The following is a 22,619-nucleotide window of genomic DNA, read 5'->3' as shown; positions in this document are numbered from 1 at the left end:
TCCACAGTTTTTCATGTAAGTGATGAAGGTGTCCTACCCTGCTTCATTTGTTTAATATGGGACTGACTCAAAATTCGGGACTGACTCAAAATTCCCTTCGCTTTAGTTTGGTTCTTTGTCTCGTTAAGGTACGTATCTTCTGGAAATTAAAAATACTATCCATTTTTCTAATCAGTCAGTTCAGTTGTCTTGCGACTGACTGACTGACTGCCGGCCGGTCGTGTGTCGCATGTTACTCGACTCCAACGGACAAGCTTCTGCAACCTGTCAGTCGGACGAATACGGCTCAAGTGAATGTCCAGGCTGAGAAAGTGACGTCACACGAGTGACGCTACTGGAATTTCCCACGCAATTCCGGTGACGCCACTCGAGTGGTCGGCGTCGGTCATTTTAGATACCATGAACCTAGTTCATGGGATCACAATCTCGTTTACCGTACGGTCATGAACAGTTTAAAAATGTTTCATTCCTGGGAATAGGTTCTTTGATGTTTCGTAAACTGATACCCCAAAAATGAGTTGCAATCGCATATCTCATCGTGTGAAGGACGTGAGAAATGTTTGTCGCAATCGGTCAGCTCATCCTGGCATTGCAGTTACTGACCGCTTTGCCTCGCACAAGGACAACGAATACGCCACACCACCCCTTCCACTCTCACCTTCGGCAGCGAGCGGAGAGAGTGGAGGGAAGGTAGGCTGACTACTTTCTCTTTGTGCCTCAGCTAAACTGAATGTAGTACATTCAGTTACCAAGCTACTGCCCTGCATGCGTCTGTGTGCGAACGGTGGTTACCGCCACAATGAGACTAGGTTTTGCGGCCCTTGTAAGTACAAATAACAGTTCCGTAATTAAAGAAATTAAGGCGTTTAAGCTCATTTTAGCTTGATAGTTTTGCTTCTGTTTAAAACAATATGCAGAGATTGTATGTTGCGGGTGCACTGAGGACTTGGCGAGGTTTTACCGTCAGTCATCCAGCGCGAAGAAATGACGTCTTTAGTGCATGTTTGGATGAATGACTGGTCGCTAGAGAAGAGTCAAGACAAAGTCATTGTACAAGTTAAACGGTCTCACGAAATAATACCAAAAATTCGCTTGACAAATACTAATGACAGGCGATAGTGCAGAAGGGGGTGACAGTAGTGTGCCGTAATTAGAGGCCTATTGGAGTAGCTTAATATGGTAGCTATTAACACGAAATTTGCTTAGTACATGACATTGTAGTATAAAACATGATGCTTAGATATACAGAAATATAGTATCTGGCGTGTAATATGGTATCAAAATAACTCGAAAATTGTATGATGCCCTTTTAAAATGACACGGCACAAAGTACGTAAGGATTATCGAGGTACCGGTAAATAATAAGTTAATCACAATTACATCGGCAGCCTTATAAACCATTTGCAGTGTCTCACAATGTATTTATTCGCTCTTAAAATAATGTTGAAGGTACCAGATACGCTCCAAAAGCAGAGCATTTGACGTGCTGGTAATTACACAATTATCTCAGGTTAGTAACTTTCAGAGAGTGTACTTGACTGACAGTTTATAAATAAATTGTCATTGACAAAGAGCTATGTAATGTAGCATACAACAGCAGATAATAACAGCCACAACCCACTAGCTGTCATACACGTTTGACATCACTGATTGTTCATCTTCATGCTCAGATCAGTGAAATGTTGTCTATAATATAAAAGACTTTTAATTATAGTTGTAGAAGAAGATATATTTTTATGTAAGGAAGATACAGAAGTAGCAAAAATCAATCATTTGTGGCTTGTGTTGTAAAATGAATGTAATAAGATGTTTGCGCCTACTGTTAAAACCTTTTCAATTTTATTTGCTAAAGGCAGCATCTTTAACATGTGTTAAATTTGTTACACAGCATGAAGATGCAGTTTCAACTAAAGGAAATTTAGAATAGACTTTGTCTTGACAGAAACTCACTTCATACGCACTGAAAACAAAAACTCTTAATGAATATGGTTGTGGACCAAGTAGCTACCTGAACTAAATATTGATCATAAACAGCTTGTGTGTTGCTCTGACTGAAACCTGCACTGCATACCCCAGGAGACCACCATTTATTTTGTTTGACAGATGAGATGCGAGACAGATTCATAGTCGCCTTTGAAAGTAAGCCAAATGCTTATCACTGAGGTGTGCTGCTCAACACAAAATAAATAAGACTGCTGGCATTGCTAAGGAACTGTTTGTTGTAGCGCATTAATGTTTTTCAATGTCGAACTTGTATTGTGACATTTTCATCAAAATCAATCAACTCAGCAGCAGTGGACAAAGATTACTTCCTTACTCCTGACTCAAATAGTAACCTGTGTCCTTCTAATGCTGCACTACAAAGCCCTGTTTAAATGATTATCATAAACAATAATTGTAAAAAGAGAGCTCCATCAAACCAGTCTCAGGACTGAAGACGACAACAACAACAACAATTGTAAAAACAAAAAAAGGAACAGGTAAATAGGAGATAAGAAAAAGATGAGGCGCGCACGCACGCACACACACACACACACACACACACACACACACACACACACACACAGATATATATATATATATATATATATATATATATATATATAGGTGAGGGGGGGAGGAGGTGCACTAGATATACTAGATATGGAATGACAAGATTTCAGATGAGTGGTACACAGCATTGGACTCTTAATTGCTTACCCATAAAAACAAATGGCAGGCAGGCAATAAGCCAGGGATGAGAGTTGAACATGGTACAGAAATAAAAAGCAGATAAAAAGAAAGATAAAGGTAGTCATAAATTTATAAGGACACAAAGTTGGAAATTCCTGGATGGAGCAATACATAAAATAAGGTAAAGGCAACCAATCACCTATAGTAATTTGAGCACTATCTCTTTTCCCAGCAATAGTACACACATCCACATACAGAGACACCCAAATGCATGCTCTTGTGGCCATGGCAAGACTGATTATTGATACTTGATTATTGAAAGCAGTAGCCTTGCCGTGGCCACGGGAGTATCATTTGGGTGGTTGTGTGTGTAAATGTGTGTACTGTTGCTGGAGAAAGAGCTAGTGCCAGAAAGGAAGTGTGAATCCTGTTTTCTGTTATGTTACTGTGCTCCACACATTGATCTGCTATAGGTGAGTGGTTCCCTTTCCCTTACTTTATGTATGAGAAAACGAAGCTAGTACTAGTTGGTGAATGAAAGGGGTGTGGGGAATCAAGAGGGATTGGGGGGGGGGGGGGGGGGGGTTGGGGAAAAAAAACATAAAGCAAAAATAAATATAAATCTGTTGAAGAGGTCTGTAATAACGAAAATCAAGAGTAACTGGCTTCAGTTATGACAGAAAAACTTAGTCAAGAGCATTCTAGAGGCTCAGTTCTCATGTATAGCTTTAGGATGTAGTAGTGCTTGGAAAGAGAACTTAAACATTTCAAGTGATGAGATAGATGTTGAGCCGTTCTGGTATTATGTTCCAGGCTAGTCATTGCCTTTTAGAACTAGGTAGTAGTCAAGTCAGTATTGATTGCTAGATAGGACTGAAATGACATTTAGGAAACAGTATGCGTACATTCACAAGTCTTCCTCACTTGTTCCCCCAAAATCTGAAAATACTCTTCCCCAAACAGTTTGTTTGTGTTATACCAACAATATGGCTTATTGTGTCGATGAATGAGGTGCATTAGGCAGGTTTTATAATGAGCTCTCATTAAGCGTGATAACATAGTTTCTGTTGCTGCTGAGCCTGCCATATTTTTTACCAAGTTTAGATGTAGATATAAAGTTATTCCAGCAGGTGTCAGACAGATTTTGGCGTTTTTATATGTGACTTAAGACAGCAAAAGCCTTTCTTTAAAAGCTAGTTAATAAATTCAGGTTCTGGACTGTCCTGGATCAGAAATAAAGTATTCTTCTTATGTTTTATTGGTATCATCCAATGTCCTATTACTGAACTTCATCTAGAATGCAATGCCAGGAACATGTGTCATTTTCATGGTATTTGGATATCTCTTACCACTGTCAAACTTTGTAACTTTAGAGGTAGGATTTGACCCTACAAAATGCATTTGAGCCACAGCATCCATCTGAAACTGTGATAGTATTTTCTTCCATTCCCTTTGGCATCACATATTTGCAGCTTTATTTTCTTTGCTTTCGCTTTTGTCACATTTATTGCTAATTTATTGTGTACTTTCTTCCCTTTCTAACTTCATTTATGGTCCTATTCTCTACATATTACATATTTAATTAGCATAGATAATGTATAACTGCTGAGAGGTGTCTTTCTTGTATGTTTTAATGCTACTGGTATCATTAAAGAGCAATGTAAAACGATTTATAGGATATTTCACTTTTTTTAAATTTGAAATTAATGTTTTTTACTTGATCATACCTTTTTCAGGTTGCTGTCCTTTCTCTGACACTGTTTACTCTGGTGGAAACAACTCTGCAACCGAGGGCACCGAATTTTCAGTATTTTGAGAGGTATTACAGATTTCTTTCCTTCCTAACACATAAAGTTCACATAAATTTCTTCTGCTCTTAATGTTGTTGTCCATGTGCTACTTAATGAAACATGTGACAGACAGGCACACTGTAATTTGTACATTCAATATTAAACAGGAAACATTTTGTGATGGTCTTGAACCAGCTTTTGTTTTCTTAGGCCATTGTCAGATGACAACTGTATGTAGCAAACACAGATAAAATGATGTGTGACTTTCACTGATATTATTTATCCTACAGAAAATACAAAAATGATGAAATGTAGAATGTTTACATAGGAAAGTATAATGATTTTTATGTCAAGCGAAAATAATTACATTAACTGTAAATCAGCAAACATATGACACAGAATGCCAGCTTACTATTAAATGACCAAACTCTTATTTCTTTTTTCCCTTCTGTTACATTAAGTTTTGGTTAAAAGTACTAGACTAAAATTGTAAGTTCAGCTTTTAATTTTCTCCGACATTGCTTACTGTGGTGGAAACAACTCTGCAAATTTTGCAGGAGAACTTCTGTGAAGTTTGGAAGGTAGGAGCTGAGGTACTGATAGAAGTAAAGCTGTGAGGATGGGTTGTGAGCCATGCTCAGTTGGTAGAGCACTTGCCCGCAAAAGGCAAAAGTACCAGGTTTGAGTCTCAGTCCAGCACACAGTTTAATCTCCCAAGAAGTTTCATATCAGTGTACACTCCACTGCAGAGTGAAAATTTCACCCTGGGAACTCTGCAGTCTGTTGTTAAATATATCTCCACAAGAAAAGTTTCATCTTTTAGTTAATGTAACTATTTCTGCATGACATGAAAATGTAATACTTTCCTTTGTAAACACACTACATGTCATCACATTTTTATCTTTAATGTGCACTGTGCCAGCTGAATGCACAAAGCAGGGACTGCAGTTCAGTAGGTGGAGTGTGTTCGACAGCAGCAAGGCCATGGGCATGAGGGATGTTAGTGTATAATGAGGTGGCATCAACAGTGAAGAATGGGGATAAGCGAGAATTCCTATGCCTATCTCAGAAACTGTGCCCTAAATCCATCTCCCTCCTAACCCCAATGACCTGCCTTATACACACATTCTATATGCTTCCCAAAGTCCACAAATTAACAATCCTGGATGTCTCACTGTAGCCAACTACTGTGCTTCCACTGAAAGAATCTCTACTCTTGTCAACAAGCACTTACAACCAATTGCCTGAAGCATACCCTGTCATGACAAAGGATGTCCATTGCCGACTCTATCCTCGTCCCATTACTACCTGGATCCCTACTCCATGGATCCACTGATGATGTCACCTCCCTATACAACAACATCCCACACACTCATGGCCTCATGTCTATTGTGGTGTATTTTTCCCTCTTCTCCTGCAGATGTATATTTTGTAAAGTTTGTGGTGGGTCATATACCAGCACTAGCAGGAAGTTGCGCCCCATGCCGATATAACTGGGCAATATTTTGCCGGCCCTATACACTGCCAGATGACAATAGTATTATCTTTATCCTCTCTTCTCAGAGTAGTTGTTTGGTGGTCCGGATCCTTCTGTGCCACCTCCCTGTCCATCTAACTATGGTGAAGATTCCTGGAATGCTTCCGCAAGTTCTCTCTACTGCTCTACTAAATAAATAGCCACACTTCTCACAAACAGGGGTATATTTTGCCCAACATTTTCACTATTTCTTTTAACAACACAACAAATAATTGCTACGGCAATACCACTGCCTTGAGTACATTCAAAAACATCCATACATGGCTACTTTAGGACCTGAGAGAGCAAACCAGATAAATGACTACTGCTGTTCAATTGTTCATTACACCCTTGTTGGTGTGTCATTTACTCCATGGCTCTCGGATTTAGGCATTTGGTGCATCATGGCACAAATGACTCCTGGATGACCAGTGGCTGTAATACCGTTTTTTTATTGGTCCTCTTCTTGCCAGCTCCACCACTGCTCCACATTCACTGCATACAAGAAAGGAAAACACAGTTTCCCTTTCCCACTACATTTATTCTTATTCAATTTATTCACGAGCATCTCTTGTCGACAACTTTCCAGTGGTGTGTTGGCATGTTTACAAATATCTCAAAACACTACACTATCATACACTACCCATTCCGACTCCAATCTCACTACCTCATTTCATATACACCTTACCAATTACATCCCCACACACAACAAATTTTCCTTTGAAGGGGAAATACATAAACAAATCTGCAGCACAGGCTTTAGGTACTCGTATGGCACCCTCCTATGCCAACCTCTTTATGGGCCATGTAGAGGAAACCTTCCTAGCCTCCAAAAACCACAAATCCCTTGTCTGGTTCAGATTCGTTGATGATACACAAAAAAAATTGCTCCCATTTAGCCTGGCCTCCCATGGATGGGGTATCTGCAGTGGTGAAAATTCCCTTGCCCAGCATGCTGAAGGTCTTACAAAGGCATTCACATACAGAAACTACCCCCAACACCTAGTCCACCAACAGATTTTCTGCACCATACTTCACACACCCCTAATCCTCCCACCACCTCCAAGAACCTGCTAGAAAGGAGTCTCTCTCATCGTCCAATACCAGACCAGACTGGAACAACTAAATCACCTCCTTCGCCAGGACTCTGATTCTCTATCACATGCCCACAAATGAAGAATGTCCTACCCATGGTCGTTCCTGTCCCTCCTAAACTGTTATTCTGCTGCTCTCCCAATCTACACAACATTCTGGTTCATCCATAAGCCACTTGCACTCCCAGTCCCTCGTCACAGGGAACATATCCCTGTGGAAGATCCAGGTGCATGACCTACCCAGTTCTTCTTCGTAGTACACCGTATTTTAGTCCTGTCACTGGCTTATCGTATCCCATCAAAGGCAAGACCATCTGTGAAAGCAGCCACGCCATATACCAGAACTGCTGCAATTTCTGCACAGCATTTTACATGATCATAAACACAAACCAGCTGTCCATCAGAATGAATGGCCACCACCAGACTGTAGAGAAGAACAGAATTGACCACCTAGCGGAGGAGCTGTTGAGCATAACATCATTTTTGAAGTCAATGGCTGATTCACAGTCCTTGCCTTGTGAATCCTTCCATAATGCTCCTGGCCTCAATATCAGCTAGCTTGTTGCTCTACACCTCTACCCAAAAGTCTCCTCTTCCTCCATTCTGTCGTCCCTCCCAATCCACAACTCAACTTCATCGTCATGGTGCAATGCATAAAGGCACCAGCTCTGGCACTCACCTGTTGTTTTCCTAGTCCGTGCACCTGCAGTTTCTCCCTCTCACATCCCTATACCACACACCTGCTCCCTCCTTCTGAACATTTCTACTATTTGGCAAGTGCTCTCCTTTACTTCTAAATTATTTGTTGATAACTGTATAAGTAACTCATCATTTTATCTGTGTTTGCAAAGGCGTCGCTATGTTTGATACAGTGATTCTCTGCTTATCATGTCTTCGGGCTTTGTCTGTACCTGGATGGGTGAGCACTTGGGAACACTGGCTGCTGTTGGCTCAGGGACATGTAGGTCACTGAAGTGGCATCCAATTGAATGACTTGCTCTAGGCTGCTGAGCAATATGGCATTATTACATTTAGTAGTCATTTGATGATGGCCTAAGAAGTTGAAAGACAGTTCATAACCAAATAAATATAACTTTGCAGAACATCAGGAAATGTTTCCTACATAAAATTGTTACCATGTTCTGCCAAGAACTGACAGAAAATTCAGCAATGGTATGCATTCAAATTAACAAGAACACACAAACAAAGGGACCTACAAAAAGTGACAAAAGAGAGGTACAAAGTAAGAATAAAATGTTTATCTCACAATTTTAAAAGAGAAGATTTCCTGAGAAATATCTTTGTATATTTTCACAGCTGTACTTTTCTTTATAAAACTTCTTTTACAAATGTGAACTGTTCCGTGGTATTACAACCGTAAAACCTGATTGAATTACACCCATGTTGTCCGATCTGCACACCTGCTATTGTAGTCATCCTTACTGTGCATGCAGTCATGAAAGAGTCACCATGTGAAGGTTTCTTCTATGGGAAGTAAAGAGATGAATGGGGAATCTGCTAAAAAGTAGAAATATACTGATAACAGTGAAACTAGAAAAGGGCTTTGTGACAGTATATAATGACAATGAGAGAGAGGAACTGTAAAAGATCAAAGGCTAACAAGAATATAATTTGGGCTCCAAAAACTACATGGCTGGAAGCAAGTACATGACCAGACCAGATTTCATACCCTTTGTAAATATTAGAGTCACAGACAGGCACAACAGACTGCTAAACAAGTAAGTTTTCAGCCAAAAAGCCTCCTTCTGAAGTGGGCAACACACACCCACTTTCACGCAAACACTACTCACACACAAATACACATCTGCTGTCACTGGTTGTCTTGGCCAGGCTGCTAGCAACTGTGCATGGTGAGAGAAGCAATATGGATGGTGGTATTAAGGAGGAAGTTGGGGGAGGCTGGACAGGACAGCAGGGTAGCAATGGGGGATGGTAAAGTACTGCTTGTGGGAGCATACAGGAACATAGTGAGGAGAGGATAGGGCAGCTAGGAACAGTCAGGAGGTTAGACGAAGGGGGAGAGGGGAGGGCAGAGTGGAGGGTTGGTAGGGAGGGAGAGTGCAGTGGAAAAGAAGAGAAGTAAAAACACTGTGATTGAGTTAGTGTAATAGAAGGGTGCGTGGAGCTGTAATGGGAACAGGGAAGGGGATAAGTGAATAAAAGACAGTGACTAACCAAGGTTGAGGCCAGAGAGTTTACAGGAATGTCGGATATACTGCAGGCCAGAAGAGCTTCTGAAGCTGTCGTTGACATGAAGAACGTTCTGTTGAGCAGCATGCTTAGCAACTGGATGGTCCAGCCGTTTCTTGCCACAGTTTGTCAGTGGCCACTCATGTGGACATGCCAACATAGAATGCAGCACAGTGGTTGCAGCTTAGCTTGGAAATTACATGACTGCTTTCACAGGTAGCTATGCCTTTGATGGGACAGGTTGCGCTTGTGACAGAATGGAGTAGGTGGTGGTGGGAGAATGTGTGAGATAAGTCTTGCATCTAGGTCTGTTATAGGGATATGAGCCATGAGCAAGGGGGTGGGAACAAGGGTGAAGTAAGGATGGACAAGGATATTGTGTAGGGTCAGTGGGTGGTGGAATACCATTGAGGAAGGGGTGAGAAGGATAGTGGATTGGACATACCTCTTTTCAGCACAGTATGAAAGGTAGTTGAAACCTTGGCAGAGAATGTGATTCAGTTGCTCCAGTCCTGGGTGGTACTGAGTCATGAGGGGAATCGTCCTTTGTGGCCAGATGGTGGAACTTTGGGAGGCGGTGGATGTCTGGAGAGATAAGGCATGGGAGCTCTGTTTCTGTACAAGGTTGGTAAGATATTTTCAATCTGTGAAGGCCTCAGTGAGACTCATGTATATTTTGAGACGGACTGCTTGCCACTACGGATGCAGTCTCCCTGCAATATATTCTAAGTTCCCGTGACCCCTCAACTTTCATTTGTCACTGTCCTTCACCCACCTAGCCCCTTCCCTGTTCCCACTTCAGCACTACACAGGCCTTTATTACACCAACTCAACCACAGTGTTTTTACTTCCCTCCTTTTTCACTCCACTATCCCCCCACCTTTCATCTAACCTCCCGACTGTACCTAGCTGTCGTACCGTCTCCCCGACACATCACTGTATGCTCCCACAAGCAGCAATTCACCGGCCCTGCTATCCCTCCTCCTCCCCGCCCCAACCTCCTCATCCCCACCTCCCAGATTGCTTTTCCTTCAAGTGCAGTCGCTTGCAGTATGGCCATGGCAGCCAGAAAAAGTGGTCACTTGTATGTGAGATGTGTTGGCATGAATGTGGGTGTGTGTTGTCTACTTCAGAAGAAGGCCTGTTGGCTGAAAACTTACTTGTTTAGCAGTCTTTTTGTTGTGCCTGTCTGCGACTCAACATCTACTGTTTGTAAATCTAAGCTTTTTGTTTACTCTGCTCTCACATACAGAGTAATATACATTCATAAACAACATAATATTATGATGTAAATGTTCTGTACTTCTTGATTGTGTGACTTAAAGTGAAATGTGTTTGTGGAATAACTCAGAACATTGCAAAACATCCATAATTCTTGTCCATAATATTGAATGGTCATCACTTGTGTGTTCATTGAAGTTTATGCTGCTTTTCTAAAAGAATAAGAATTTATTACTCTGGAACAGTACTGGGAGGTTGTGCTGTATCCTTATTATATTTTTGAATTAAATCTGAGGCCAGTTTAGTAAAATTTATGTAAAAGGATAACACTGACCACAAAATTCATATGCTATCCTCACATTATAGCTCCCACCCATGAAATGAGTTCTATGAGCACAAGAGTTATCTCCCACAAAATGAAAACAGTTGTCAATGACATCACAGATTAATATATTGAAGGTTCTTGTCTCTGTATATTCAAATGGTAGAAAAGTGATTCAAATGTCACAAACATCCATATATCTGCCAATGCTGATTTCTGTCCATACCAGCTGTTTAGCACCATAATACTGATATATTTCACAAACGAATTTGGGACAATTTTAAATTCCACAGTCTCTACTGTTGATGAAACAGCTTTGCTTTTATATCTAAGACTGCAGGTCCTCTTGCCAGAATTCACAGATAAAACCTTCTTTGATTATAACATATGTGACTCTGAAAGTGTAAAGCATCTTTGGGCATAGATGATAATTAGAAAATCTCTAAGAATTTCCATGTGACAGTATTCCTGCTCACATTATGACCACTGAAGATTACAGTAATGCTGGTTGTAAGGTTACACACTAAACTGCAACTTCTCTGGCTACAAAGCAAGTCTGTTGAATGTGTTTTCTTTGTGAACTGTAGTTGATGGGAGGGACGCAATGAGACAACATACTTAAAGACTGCTTTCACAAAGATCATTGTTGACCATTTGGGTGGTTGTTTTGTCTACTGTTGTTGTTTGCAAGCTTCATTGCAGTTAAATAAAACTTTGCTGCCCATTCCGATTGGCTGTAAGAGAGAGGTAATTATGATGTCTGGCCTGGCCTTCATCTTTCTGAAAGGACTCCTTTGTTTGAAAGCCAATCCATAATGAAAAACACACTTTAAGGCATTCTAATGGCATTTCATAACTCTCAGTGAAAATAATCAGTTTCTATCCTTTCTGTTACTTCCAGAGAAACATAATGTTATGAATTCCTGTGACTGAGAGATTGAACCACCTTAACTCAAAAAACTGAGCACTGGCAAAGAAGATCAATTACTCTTAGGGCTTAGACATGTCCACAGTTCCTCACTTTTACATCTAAATCCATCCTATCCAAGCCACTTTACGTTGTGTAGCAGAGGGTAATTTCAATACTGCAGTCACTTCATCCTTTCCCAGTTCCATTCCCAAAAGGTGTGCAGGCAGTAACATGCTGCCTGTTTCTTCGGACCTGTGTGGGCCAGCTTAATGATCTTTCTCTCCTTTTCCTGTAGTAACAATGAGAGATTCTAATGAAAGCTGCCAGAGGTGCAACACTAGAAATTACAATGTACCAGTATGGGAAGCATAGGAGATCCAGCACTAAACTTGACAGATATTTTAAGGTAATTTAAACCAAGCACACCAATAGGAATTTGGAAGTTAAATCCAATGTTGTTAAAACCTGACATGAGCCATGACTTACAGCTAGCTGCATCTCAGTTCATTCAGCACTGCACTGCCAGTAGAGACTCCTCCACATCACACATGAGCTCCACAGCAAGCATACATAGCCCACACACATTCATTAATTAATTTGCACATTAGAATCTGTGAATCTCATCAGGAAGGGCAGTCTTCAGTGATGTGTTGAGAGTCAAGTTACACATCCACAAGCAGAAGTAGCCACATTAGGCTACTTCTGTTAAGTACACTAACAAGATATTATGACTAGTGCTACTCTACTCGCACCGGTAATTATGGGAAATACTTCTAGGTGTGTGTGCAGTATAAGAACAGCTATTTTGAACAACAAGCCACTGAACCCCGTCTTTAACTAATATGCTGCAATTTTTATCTAACACTTCAAGCAAATCATTTATGTAGCTTCACATGGAGCATATCCTATATACTAGCAGTGTCAAGATATGTTTAATACAAACATTAGCTTTATTTGAAATTTATACAACCAAGACCAAATATTTGTATCAACTATAGCAGGAGTAGTTAATAAGGTATTCTTCAAACAATGGAAACTCCAGGTAGGAATATCAACAATATAGGAAAAGACAGATTGCTATTTACTGTAAAGAAGACGTCAAGTTCCAGACAGGTACAATTAAAAGACACTTACATAAATAAACACACACACACACACACACACACACACACACACACACACACACACACACACCAGCTCCAGCATCTGGGGCTGGAATCTCATGGCGAGGTGGAAAGAATTCGGCAAACATTTGAGAGGAGTTCACAAAAGTCTACTGGACACATAACAGAGAACTGGCAGCACCTCATACAACAGTTGTCAAGTGTTGAGGTGTCGTTTGGTCTATAAACCATACAGGTTGCAATTAGTGCAAGCTCTTTGGGTTGGTGATAAAAGGAAACAGGTTGACTTCAACAGTGCTCTGGTAGAGGACTGGAAGGCAATACAAATTTACCATAGTTAATTTTCAGAGATGAAGCAACATTTCATGTCAGCAGTAAAGTGAACCAACATAACATATGCATATGGGGACTCCAGAACCCTCATGACATTAATGAGCATGAAAGACACTCAAGTAAAGAAACATTTTTTTGTGCCATTTCTCGTAAAAAAAGTATATGGTCCCTCCTTCTCTCTCTCTCTCTCTTTTTTTTAAAAAATGAAAAGACAGTGACTGGAACCAGCTGTCTTCAAATGCTGCAGAATTGGCTTTTTCCACAACTTCAGTAGGACTCCAATCATTTCATTTTCCAACAGGATGGAGCTCCACCACATTGGAACAACAACAGATATCAGTTTCTTAATGATACTCTGGCTGCTGGATAGGGCACACTTTTCCCAAGACATTGTCATGCATTCTTGGACTCCTAGATCATCACATGTGACCCCATGCAATTTTTTCTTGTGAAGGAAAGTGTGTTCGTCTCTCCCTTCACCTCGTGACATAGAAGAAGTGAAGAACAGATTAACAGCCACCATAACTTCTCTAAAAGCAGACACATTAAGTAAAGTTTATGACGAATTTAGCTATTGCCTAAATGTTGTTCATGCTCCGGCTGGTGGACATGCAAAACATTTATAACAGCATAGCTGAAACATTTTGCAATTCATCCCATGTTTGTGTATATATATATATTTAATAGGTCGTTTTTTTTTTTTAAACACCTTGTACTTTAACCATTAAAGGCAGTCATAAATATTTCAGGGCTTATACACTGTGCTGGTCAAAGTTCTGTGATGGTGGTGTTGAAAACTGCTAACTTGTGATAGCTTCTCAATACCCAGTTTAGCAAGTGAATTTCAGTAGATACCTCATCTGTTAACTGATTATCATCAACTAATTCCTTTTTAAAGAAAGTTCAAAAAAAGAGTGTTAATATTGAACTTAGCATTTGCAGCAGGAAATCAATAAATTAAAATTCCACTGTTATATTTATGTGAAAATTTAGTGGTAAAAAAAATGAAAATAAAGTTTGCACTAGGCAAATGAGCCATAAGGAGTTATATTTTCTTTGCTGGCCTCTATATGGCAGGCAGCTATAATTGAGACCGATGTCTGACTGACAAGCAGTACCTCAGATGACACATGCCTTAGACACTCGTAGTTTTAGCTGGAGTCTTGGAGAACACAGCCTGGTATGGCTGTGACTATTGACAGTACACAGACACATACCTGCTCCCTGCCTAGTCCAAAACTCAAAAGCGACTGGCTAAAAATTGTTCTGTGACACTAGCTCCACCATGACTCTGCCTCACTTTTAACTATGTCATTCCTTTGCATATAATTTGTCATTGAAGTTTAAATAGTTTTTGATTATCAAAATGTTAACATTGGTTAAAATTTTAAATTTGTGTCCCAGTGTTATATTTCTTTATGGGTCAAGTGAGGCTCTCCTGACTATGTATTTGTGTTGAGTGTAAAATTTCAAAAGCATCCATGTTGTGTAATACAATCTAATTAAAATTTTTATATCCATGTCTGACAATAAAACTGCACACACACTGTTGCACCTCAGTTTATTACTCATGTAGATGCCAAGGATTTCACACATGGAGCCTCATTCAGTGTGTGTCCATTAATCTCTACTTCCGGTATCTGCAAGTTATTTTTATGTGTTTGGAAATGCATACTACAGGTATTTGTAAGATTAATGGTTGAGCTGATTTCTATGAATCAGTTGTAATCCTGTTATTCCCTTCACTTTGCCTGCTATAGACATGTTTATATTTATGACACCAGAAAGCGTCACAGTTTTTGAAGAGTTCTCAAATTCCTAAAGCTGTTAATTTGTATAGGTAATTAATGTAATGGAAATAAATTTCTCCTGCATATTACATACTTTTTTTTAATTTTCAGGCCAAAGTATCGATACCCATATTATGATGAACAAGGAAGAGGACGTCTTTTGTATGGATATGGAGGGTCAGACTTGTATCAGTATAAAGCCTATTCCCCACTTGAAGGAATTCATTAATTTATGCTACAGATTATATCAATAATGCAAGAAATAAGTTTTGTGTTTAAGACAGATAATAGGCATTGAGTTAAACCCATCATCACTAGTTTCTTTTCAAAAGTGTACTGCAATCCAGGACAATTGTAAAGAGACACGATTCTCCATTATGCGTGTGCAACTGTCAGCATTGTTTCTGCCATGTGGACCTGAATTTTGTTCTGTATATAAATGTAAATTACAAGCATTTCTTGCACAATTCTTACTAGACAAATCAAAATAATTGTACTCTGTCCACAGGCTTTCATGTTGCATCAATATTATTTGTTATGTTCACTTTACAGCTATGTTAAATTACTGGTCAGAATATAACTAGAAAAAAAATTGACATAATTTTGTATACAATATATTACAGATTGAGACAGAAACTGTGTATCTTTTGAAACTACTGTTACCTAATGGTCACTTCTTCATACTAACATATTTGTAAGCAACATTGTAAGGTGATTTTCAGTGCTTGTAGATGGTACTGTTCGGTTCCAAGTTGACTAAGGATTGCAAATTCCATTAGCAACCAAGAAATCAGTGAAGCAATAACTTTCAACTGAATATTAAAGACTAACATAATAATACAACACTTCAGTATGTTATCACTCCATTCTGTTGTGAAGAGTCATTCAAAACATACGCTGCTCAGTTTTTGCCAAACCCAGTGTTGTTGTAAGTAGTAGCTAGACCATTTACCTGGCTCAGAATAACAAAGTGATTGCACAGTTAATTGCTTACAAAACAGTAATGATAGCAGCAATCAGAGAATGAGCTTAGACATGCTTTCTATTTTGTTAACCGGGTTGATTCATTTTCATTTTTGGATTTTTTTCTCATGGCATGTTGCTTTTACACGAAGGAATATCCTAAACTCAAACCTAATACGCCCCATCAACGAGCAGCATGTGCATGTGTTTAGAATAGAAAGGCCGAGTCATTGCTGCCGCAATGATATTGCGAGTGAAGACAAATATGAACCAACAGCACCATACGCTCCCATATTCAGCTGTCAATCACTTTCTTGTTCTGATCAAGGTACACAGTAATTTTCACAATAGAAACAATTTATTTCTTGTACTGAAACCTAATAAAAATAAGAATGAATTTTGTATACATTTCTGTACAAAAGTTTTGTGGAATTTGACTGAATTCTGAAGAAATTTTCTTCTTCCATTAAAAGAATAAAAGATCAAAAGGGAGCCATACATTATCTTAGTTGTGCCTTTGAGATTTTAAGGACACAGTGATTCAATTTAGAGAAATAACTCTCTAGAGTGATGTAGACCTAAGAAAACAGTTCTGTGATGAGCTAAGGTGGGGGCAGAAAGAGAAAATTTTGCATCTTCATCAGTATACCAGGTGAGCTGATGAACTGATTGCCTAGGAGGGGCTTTCACCTTGCCCCCCCCCCCCCCCTTCTCCCTCTCCCTTCCTCCGACCTGGTGCTTTGTACGCGGTCTGTGCTCAGGCAGAGGCGCTTGTCCATACACGTCTCACCAACACTTCACTGTCCACAGTTTGTGCCCAGGTACACATGCTTGCTGCGTCTCTGCTGTTGGTCTGCCTGTCCCAGAAGTCAGTTCATTCTGGGGTATCTTCTTCCTCTTCTTAATCAAACTAAGTGTGTGTTCCCAGGCCTTACTAAGGATGTATCCACTTGAATCTTGATAGATTCTTTAATGACACAGTCCTAGAAGTTATACCTCTATGTCAGAACCTTACTACAATCCTAATCCATTTCAAGTAATTCCAATATGCACTGTTCCATGACTGACAACTTGCTAAGCTGTTGCAGTTTGGCGTTCTCAGAAATGATCTTCGACATTACACACTGTCTGACCTATATATGTCATGCCACACTGGCAGGACACGTGATACGGTTCCAGACTTCCATAGTCCAAGGTTATCCATGTACCAAATAGGGCTCCTGTTCTAGCTGGGGGGGGGGGGGGGGGATGACTGCTTCTGCTTTGTGTTTTCAGATAATTTATCCTATCTTTACAAATAATGTGCCACAAAGCGAAATAAATATAGTGGTTACATGCTTCTGAGGTTCATCTTCAATTTCTACTGGTTGTACAGTCGGAGTAGAATGTAGGGCTCTCTGAATGTGCCACTTTGTGTAGCTGTTCTTCTGGAACACCATTCTCAAGTGGTGATGTTCTTGGTTGAGACTCTCATTGTTGGAGATGGTGCAAGCCTAGAGACTCTCATTGTTGGAGATGGTGCAAGCCTAACATGTGTCGTCTTACAGTACATGCTGTGGCCTAATTCTTTCTTTTTACCAAAACATCCAGAAAGGGGCACACTCCATCCACTTACATAGTAAAATTTAATGTTCTATTGTGTGGAACTGGGATGAGCAACATTTCCAAATACATAAAGTGAAGATGGTCTTCTGCCCACTAGCTAAAACACAGGCACTGCTTGGTAATGTCAAGTATGACCTTGAACTTCTGAAGTCTGAGGTCTATCAGATCCCCTGTCAAAGTGACATGATATACAAAGGTCGGAGAGTGCAGACTGTCAAAGATCACTGCCAAGAACACCAATGGCACACTACACTGCACCAGCACAACAAGTCAGCAGTAGTGGAACATTGCCTATCAGAATTACACACAATGGATTACCACTATACTGAGGATCAGACACAGATGTCTAACATCTGGGATTGTAATTAAAGAATCTATCGAGATTTGAGTACGATAACTGCTCAACAATAATGATAGTGGCCACATCCTTAATAAGGCCTGGGAACCTACACTTAGTCTGGTTAAGAAGAAGACAAAGGAGATATCCCACAATGAATTGACTTCCGGGGCAAGCAGAGCAACAGCAGAGATGCTACCAACACTCGTCTATGGGTGCGAACCGTGGATGATGCAATGTGTCAGTAGGAGATGCTGGACACAAACTGCACCAGGGCATGGCCCATGGACAAAGTGCCAAATCAGATTGAGGAAGGAGGGGGGGGGGGGGGGGGGAGGGGGAGGGGGCTATGAGGTAAAAGCCCTGCATGAGCTCCTAGGCAATCAATTCTTAAGTGCACCCGAAAATGGCAACATGGTCACTTGCCTAACTACTGTGCTGTTGGATACTGACATCTGGCCATTCACCAGTCAACTACCTGCTTGACTGTAAGGAACAGAGACACTGTTGGACAGGAATAATCACAAGCAATGATGGGTGACATGAAAATCAGTAAGTATGTAATAAAGGTGGAGCAGTTTACTTATATTGAAAAATGGTGAAGCCTTCACCACATGGGAAAAAAGCTATTAAAAATAAATAACATTCATGTTCGATACAGGTCAGACAGCTAATATAAAGGTCTATATTGGGCTCTCAATATGGAATACTCCCTCCTCAGGCACTAATGCACATTTTACACTTGTTATTTATGCTAGCTACCAAACTGTTGAGAAGTCTTTTGGGGACAGTGTCCCATTCCTCTCTCGGGGTGGTTTTCACTTCTTGCACAGTTTGGGGAGCGAGTGTTTGTTGAGAAACATGTCTGATGAGAGCATCTCAGGCATGACCTATAGGGTTTAGGTCCAGGGAGTACACAGGCTATTCCGTACGTTCAATATCTTCACTTAGGAGCGTGTCTGACACCTCAATGGGCTGTGTGGGTGGGCATCCTCATCCACAGACAGAATGTTTGGGCCTACCACACCCCTAAACAGACGTACATGATCCAGAATAATCTCCCTGCAATACCGCTGTGCTGTAATGGTACCTTACACAAAGATAAGCAGTTGTGTTCAGTTGTTGTGGATAATGCCTGCCCACACCATAATGGAGACGTTCATGAACATTCTGTGATATTTAATGTGTTCCCCTCTCTCCACACTAGCCGGTGGCCAGATTCAGTTGCCATAGTGAAACATCATTTGTCAGAGAACATCATTGTGGATCACTGTTGTTGACCCCAACCAATATGCTCCCTACACCAATGATCTCATACTCAATGATGATGTGGTTGACGTGAGATGCGTTTAACAGTCCTATATCCATACAAACCAGCCTGATTTACTGCTGTGAAATAGTTCTGGTAGAGGCACATGTACCAGTAGTGGTTCCAAGGTCTCTAGCGACCTGCCTGGGACTGAGAAGTCTGCCCCTTTTCGCCACTGGGGCTATGTATTGATCCTCTTGCAGTGTGGCGGGCCATTTATGCCCAACGGCTTGCTTTTGCACAGCATACCCAACTTCAGCAGCCTTTTTTAATCACAAGGTGGAACTTTTGGACACATCCCATTACTGTGGCCACAGTGGTGACACTCTGACAAGCTTCGAGCCGTCCAACTGCTTGTTCATGATCGTAAGCACATGTTGCCATACCACATGGAATGTCACACTAATCAGTTCCACATCTGTCATCAAACAACATACTGCATGAACTGTCAAATGCATACAGGGCATTTGTGCACAGGCTTCTCTGCAGTCGACATACTGCCCTCTACATTTCCTTTTATTATCACTGGTCGGGGCATTCCATAGCAGTTGCTGATTGTTCCCGAGCAACAAAGGGAGAAGTTGAAGTATCACAGTTTACATTCCGTCTGTGTACTACACAACACACTCCAATTGTTCTCTTTCTAAGGAAGTGGCACTGCTGAGGTATGTGCCGCAGAGGGAATCAGTTTTGCTTCTGCCTCTTTTGAACATTTGTATACTCTATTGCTTGTTAAACAGGGTGGCCCATGAGAAACCAGCCCTGTGTACCAGGCTGCTCATTGTCACCCACCAATTGTCATCTACTGTTTGAAGCTATTGCAACTATGGTTTGTGTTGTCAGTATGAAAGTATAATTATTATGTGTTTTTCAATTTTTTGTTGTTGTTGTTGTTGTTGTTGTTGTATCTGCTTGTGGCGGGCAACAATTTGTGTGTAATTGGTGAGCAGCCTGTGCTCAGGACTGGTTTTTGATGCATCACCGTATATACAGTAGAGCCCTTCTATTTCAAGGTTCCACATAATTTGAACTGGTCTTAAGAAAAATTAAAATTTTACATAAAACTAGAGTAAAAACCCATTTTCATATGTTATCTGTTTGTACATTTTGTGTGCACTTTCAAATGTGTTACATTTTAAATTTTCTTTCAATTTCCCATGCACAATACAGGTAAAGCTGTCCCACTTAGGGTTTTCGTTCATAATGCTCAGAAATAACCTTAGCTTCAGACTACTAATGCATTCCTATTCCAGAGGGACAGGTGTTTCGAGGAGGTGTGCACTTGTTCTTTCTTGTCGGCCCTTCACTAATTGGGACGACTGACAATCAGTTGTAGATTGCATACTATCCTTATTGTTACCCCTATTGTTGTGACTACTCAGCAACAGTGGTCATTAAAATACAGTACACATTTTACAACATTGGCTGTCCACTGTTTTATGTACTGTAGTTGCTTGTTTAGTTACATCTGTGCTGTAGTGAGCCCACCGGTGTTACATTAATTTTGAAGTGTTTTATGTATGTACAGTGTACTGTACATAACTTAACTCTGTGTTTCTTAATGTTTTAATTAAAATGTTACAATGAGTGGTAGGAGTAGAGAAAATTTGTGGCATTCAATGTGAAACTGGAGGCTTTGAAAAGACTGGACAAAGGAGAAACATTAAAAAAAAGCTTGCTGCTGAGAATGGAGTGCATGAAGTGAGAGTTGGAGAGTGGCATAAAAACAGAGACAAAATTGAGAAGTTTTCATCAAACAAGTGTTCTGTTTCATCATTTGAACAGAAGCCAGTGAAGAAATCTGACTATGAAAAAAGGAGTGAAGCTTCCTTTGGTTTAGTCAACAAAGACAAAAAGGAAATCCAATTTCAGGGCCTATTCTGCAATAAAAAGCTGTATTTTTTAGAAATGAGTTACAGGAAGGTGAGGACAATTTTACTGCAAATTCAGGATGATTGGGTAGGTGGACGGAGCGGTACAGTGTAAGGCAGCTTGAAATTTGTGATGAAAAACTTTCCGCTGTTTCTCAAGTTGTAACACACTTTTGTGAGAAATTAAAAAAAAAAATTATACAAAAAGAAAATCTTACTCCTGATCAGCTGTATAACTGTGATGAAACAGGGCTAAATTATGAGGCTGGTTTGAAAAGTTCTCAGAAGCACAACGAGAGGTCAGCACTAGCGAAACAAGTTGTTCCCGTGGTATTCATTGCACTGTTGCCTGTAAACACGTGCCACATCACTCCTCTTGGAAGAGAGCTTTGGCAGTGACTGGCTCTTTTGTTGTTTCCGCGTAGTGATTTGCGAAAATGGTAGTGGGGGGATCGAGATTTGAGCACTGATAACGTACTTTGTAAAGAAAGGTATGAAAGCAAAGGACTTTCATGCCGATTCCCAGAATACACTGGGGGACTCTGCTCCTTCATATTCAACTATTGCCAAGTGGACAAATGAATTTAAATTTGGTCGGGACAGCTAAGATGATGATCCACACAGTGGTCGGTCAAGATGTGTCACTACTCCAGAAATCATTGCAAAAGTGCACAAAATGGTCATGGAGGATTGCTGATTGAAAGTGCATGAAATTGCTCAAGCTTGCCAGGCGTCATATCGCAGGGTATGTCACTTTTTAACTGAAGAATTGGAAATGAAAAAATTATCTGCAAGATGGGTGCCCCGACTCTTGACGCTGGATCAGAGACGTACAAGAATGGACATATCGGGACAATGTTTGGCCCGTTTTAGAAGAAACAAACAAGATTTTTTGCACCGGTTTGTGACCACAGATGAAACTTTGGTGCACTACTATGCTCCAAAGACAAAACAACAGTCAAAGCACTAGAAACATGCCGATTCTCTGCCATCGAAGAATGCAAAGAAAATTCCTTAATTGGGAAAGGTCGTGGCACGAGTGTTCTGGGATGTGAAGGGGATTCTGTTTGTAGATTATCTCCCCACTGGGCAAACAATTACTGGAGAATACTATGCTAACCTCTAAACAAATTGCAACAAAAGATACGCGAAAAAAGGCCAGGTTTAGCATGGAACAAAGTCATCTTCCATCAAGATGATGCGCGCCCGCACACGTGCCGTCGCCATGGCAAAATTACAAGAACTAAAGTATGAATTGTTGCCACTACCACCTTATTCATCTGATATGGCTTGGTCAGACTTCCGTCTCTTCCCAACTGAAAATTTTTCTTGGTGGGTGAAGATTCACTTCAAACAAAGAACTGATAGCCGGAGTTGACAACTATTTTGCAGGCCTGGAGGAAACTCATTTTCGAGATGGGATCAAGGCACTGGAACATTGTTGGACCAAGTGCATTAATCTACAAGGTGACTAAAATGAAAAATAAAGAGTTTCACTGATGTAAGTACTTTTTTTCTATTCTGTTCCAAGAACCCTTCAAACCACCCTA

At 40.4% G+C, this 22,619-nt stretch overlaps 1 protein-coding gene across 2 annotated transcripts; it reads left to right on the top strand.

Moving 5' to 3' along the window:
* Positions 1 to 380: 380 nt before the first annotated feature.
* Positions 381 to 16,379, top strand: LOC124798247. Of its 2 annotated transcripts, none has more exons than XM_047261563.1 (3): positions 381 to 690; positions 4,410 to 4,492; positions 15,096 to 16,379. In XM_047261563.1, the coding sequence occupies exons 1-3, from the start codon at positions 514 to 516 to the stop codon at positions 15,211 to 15,213; spliced, it is 378 nt and encodes a 125-aa protein (XP_047117519.1). In that variant the 5' UTR covers positions 381 to 513; the 3' UTR covers positions 15,214 to 16,379. The 2 variants fall into 2 exon arrangements, with proteins under 2 accessions (XP_047117519.1, XP_047117520.1); XM_047261564.1 differs by having other exon boundaries at positions 687 to 823; positions 15,096 to 16,364.
* The last annotated feature ends 6,240 nt before the right edge of the window (positions 16,380 to 22,619 follow it).

This window comes from Schistocerca piceifrons, chromosome 5, assembly GCF_021461385.2.
Source record: "Schistocerca piceifrons isolate TAMUIC-IGC-003096 chromosome 5, iqSchPice1.1, whole genome shotgun sequence".
NCBI lineage: Eukaryota > Metazoa > Arthropoda > Insecta > Orthoptera > Acrididae > Schistocerca > Schistocerca piceifrons.
Note: the sequence above shows the minus strand (reverse complement) of the source record. Positions and strands in the feature narration are given on the sequence as shown.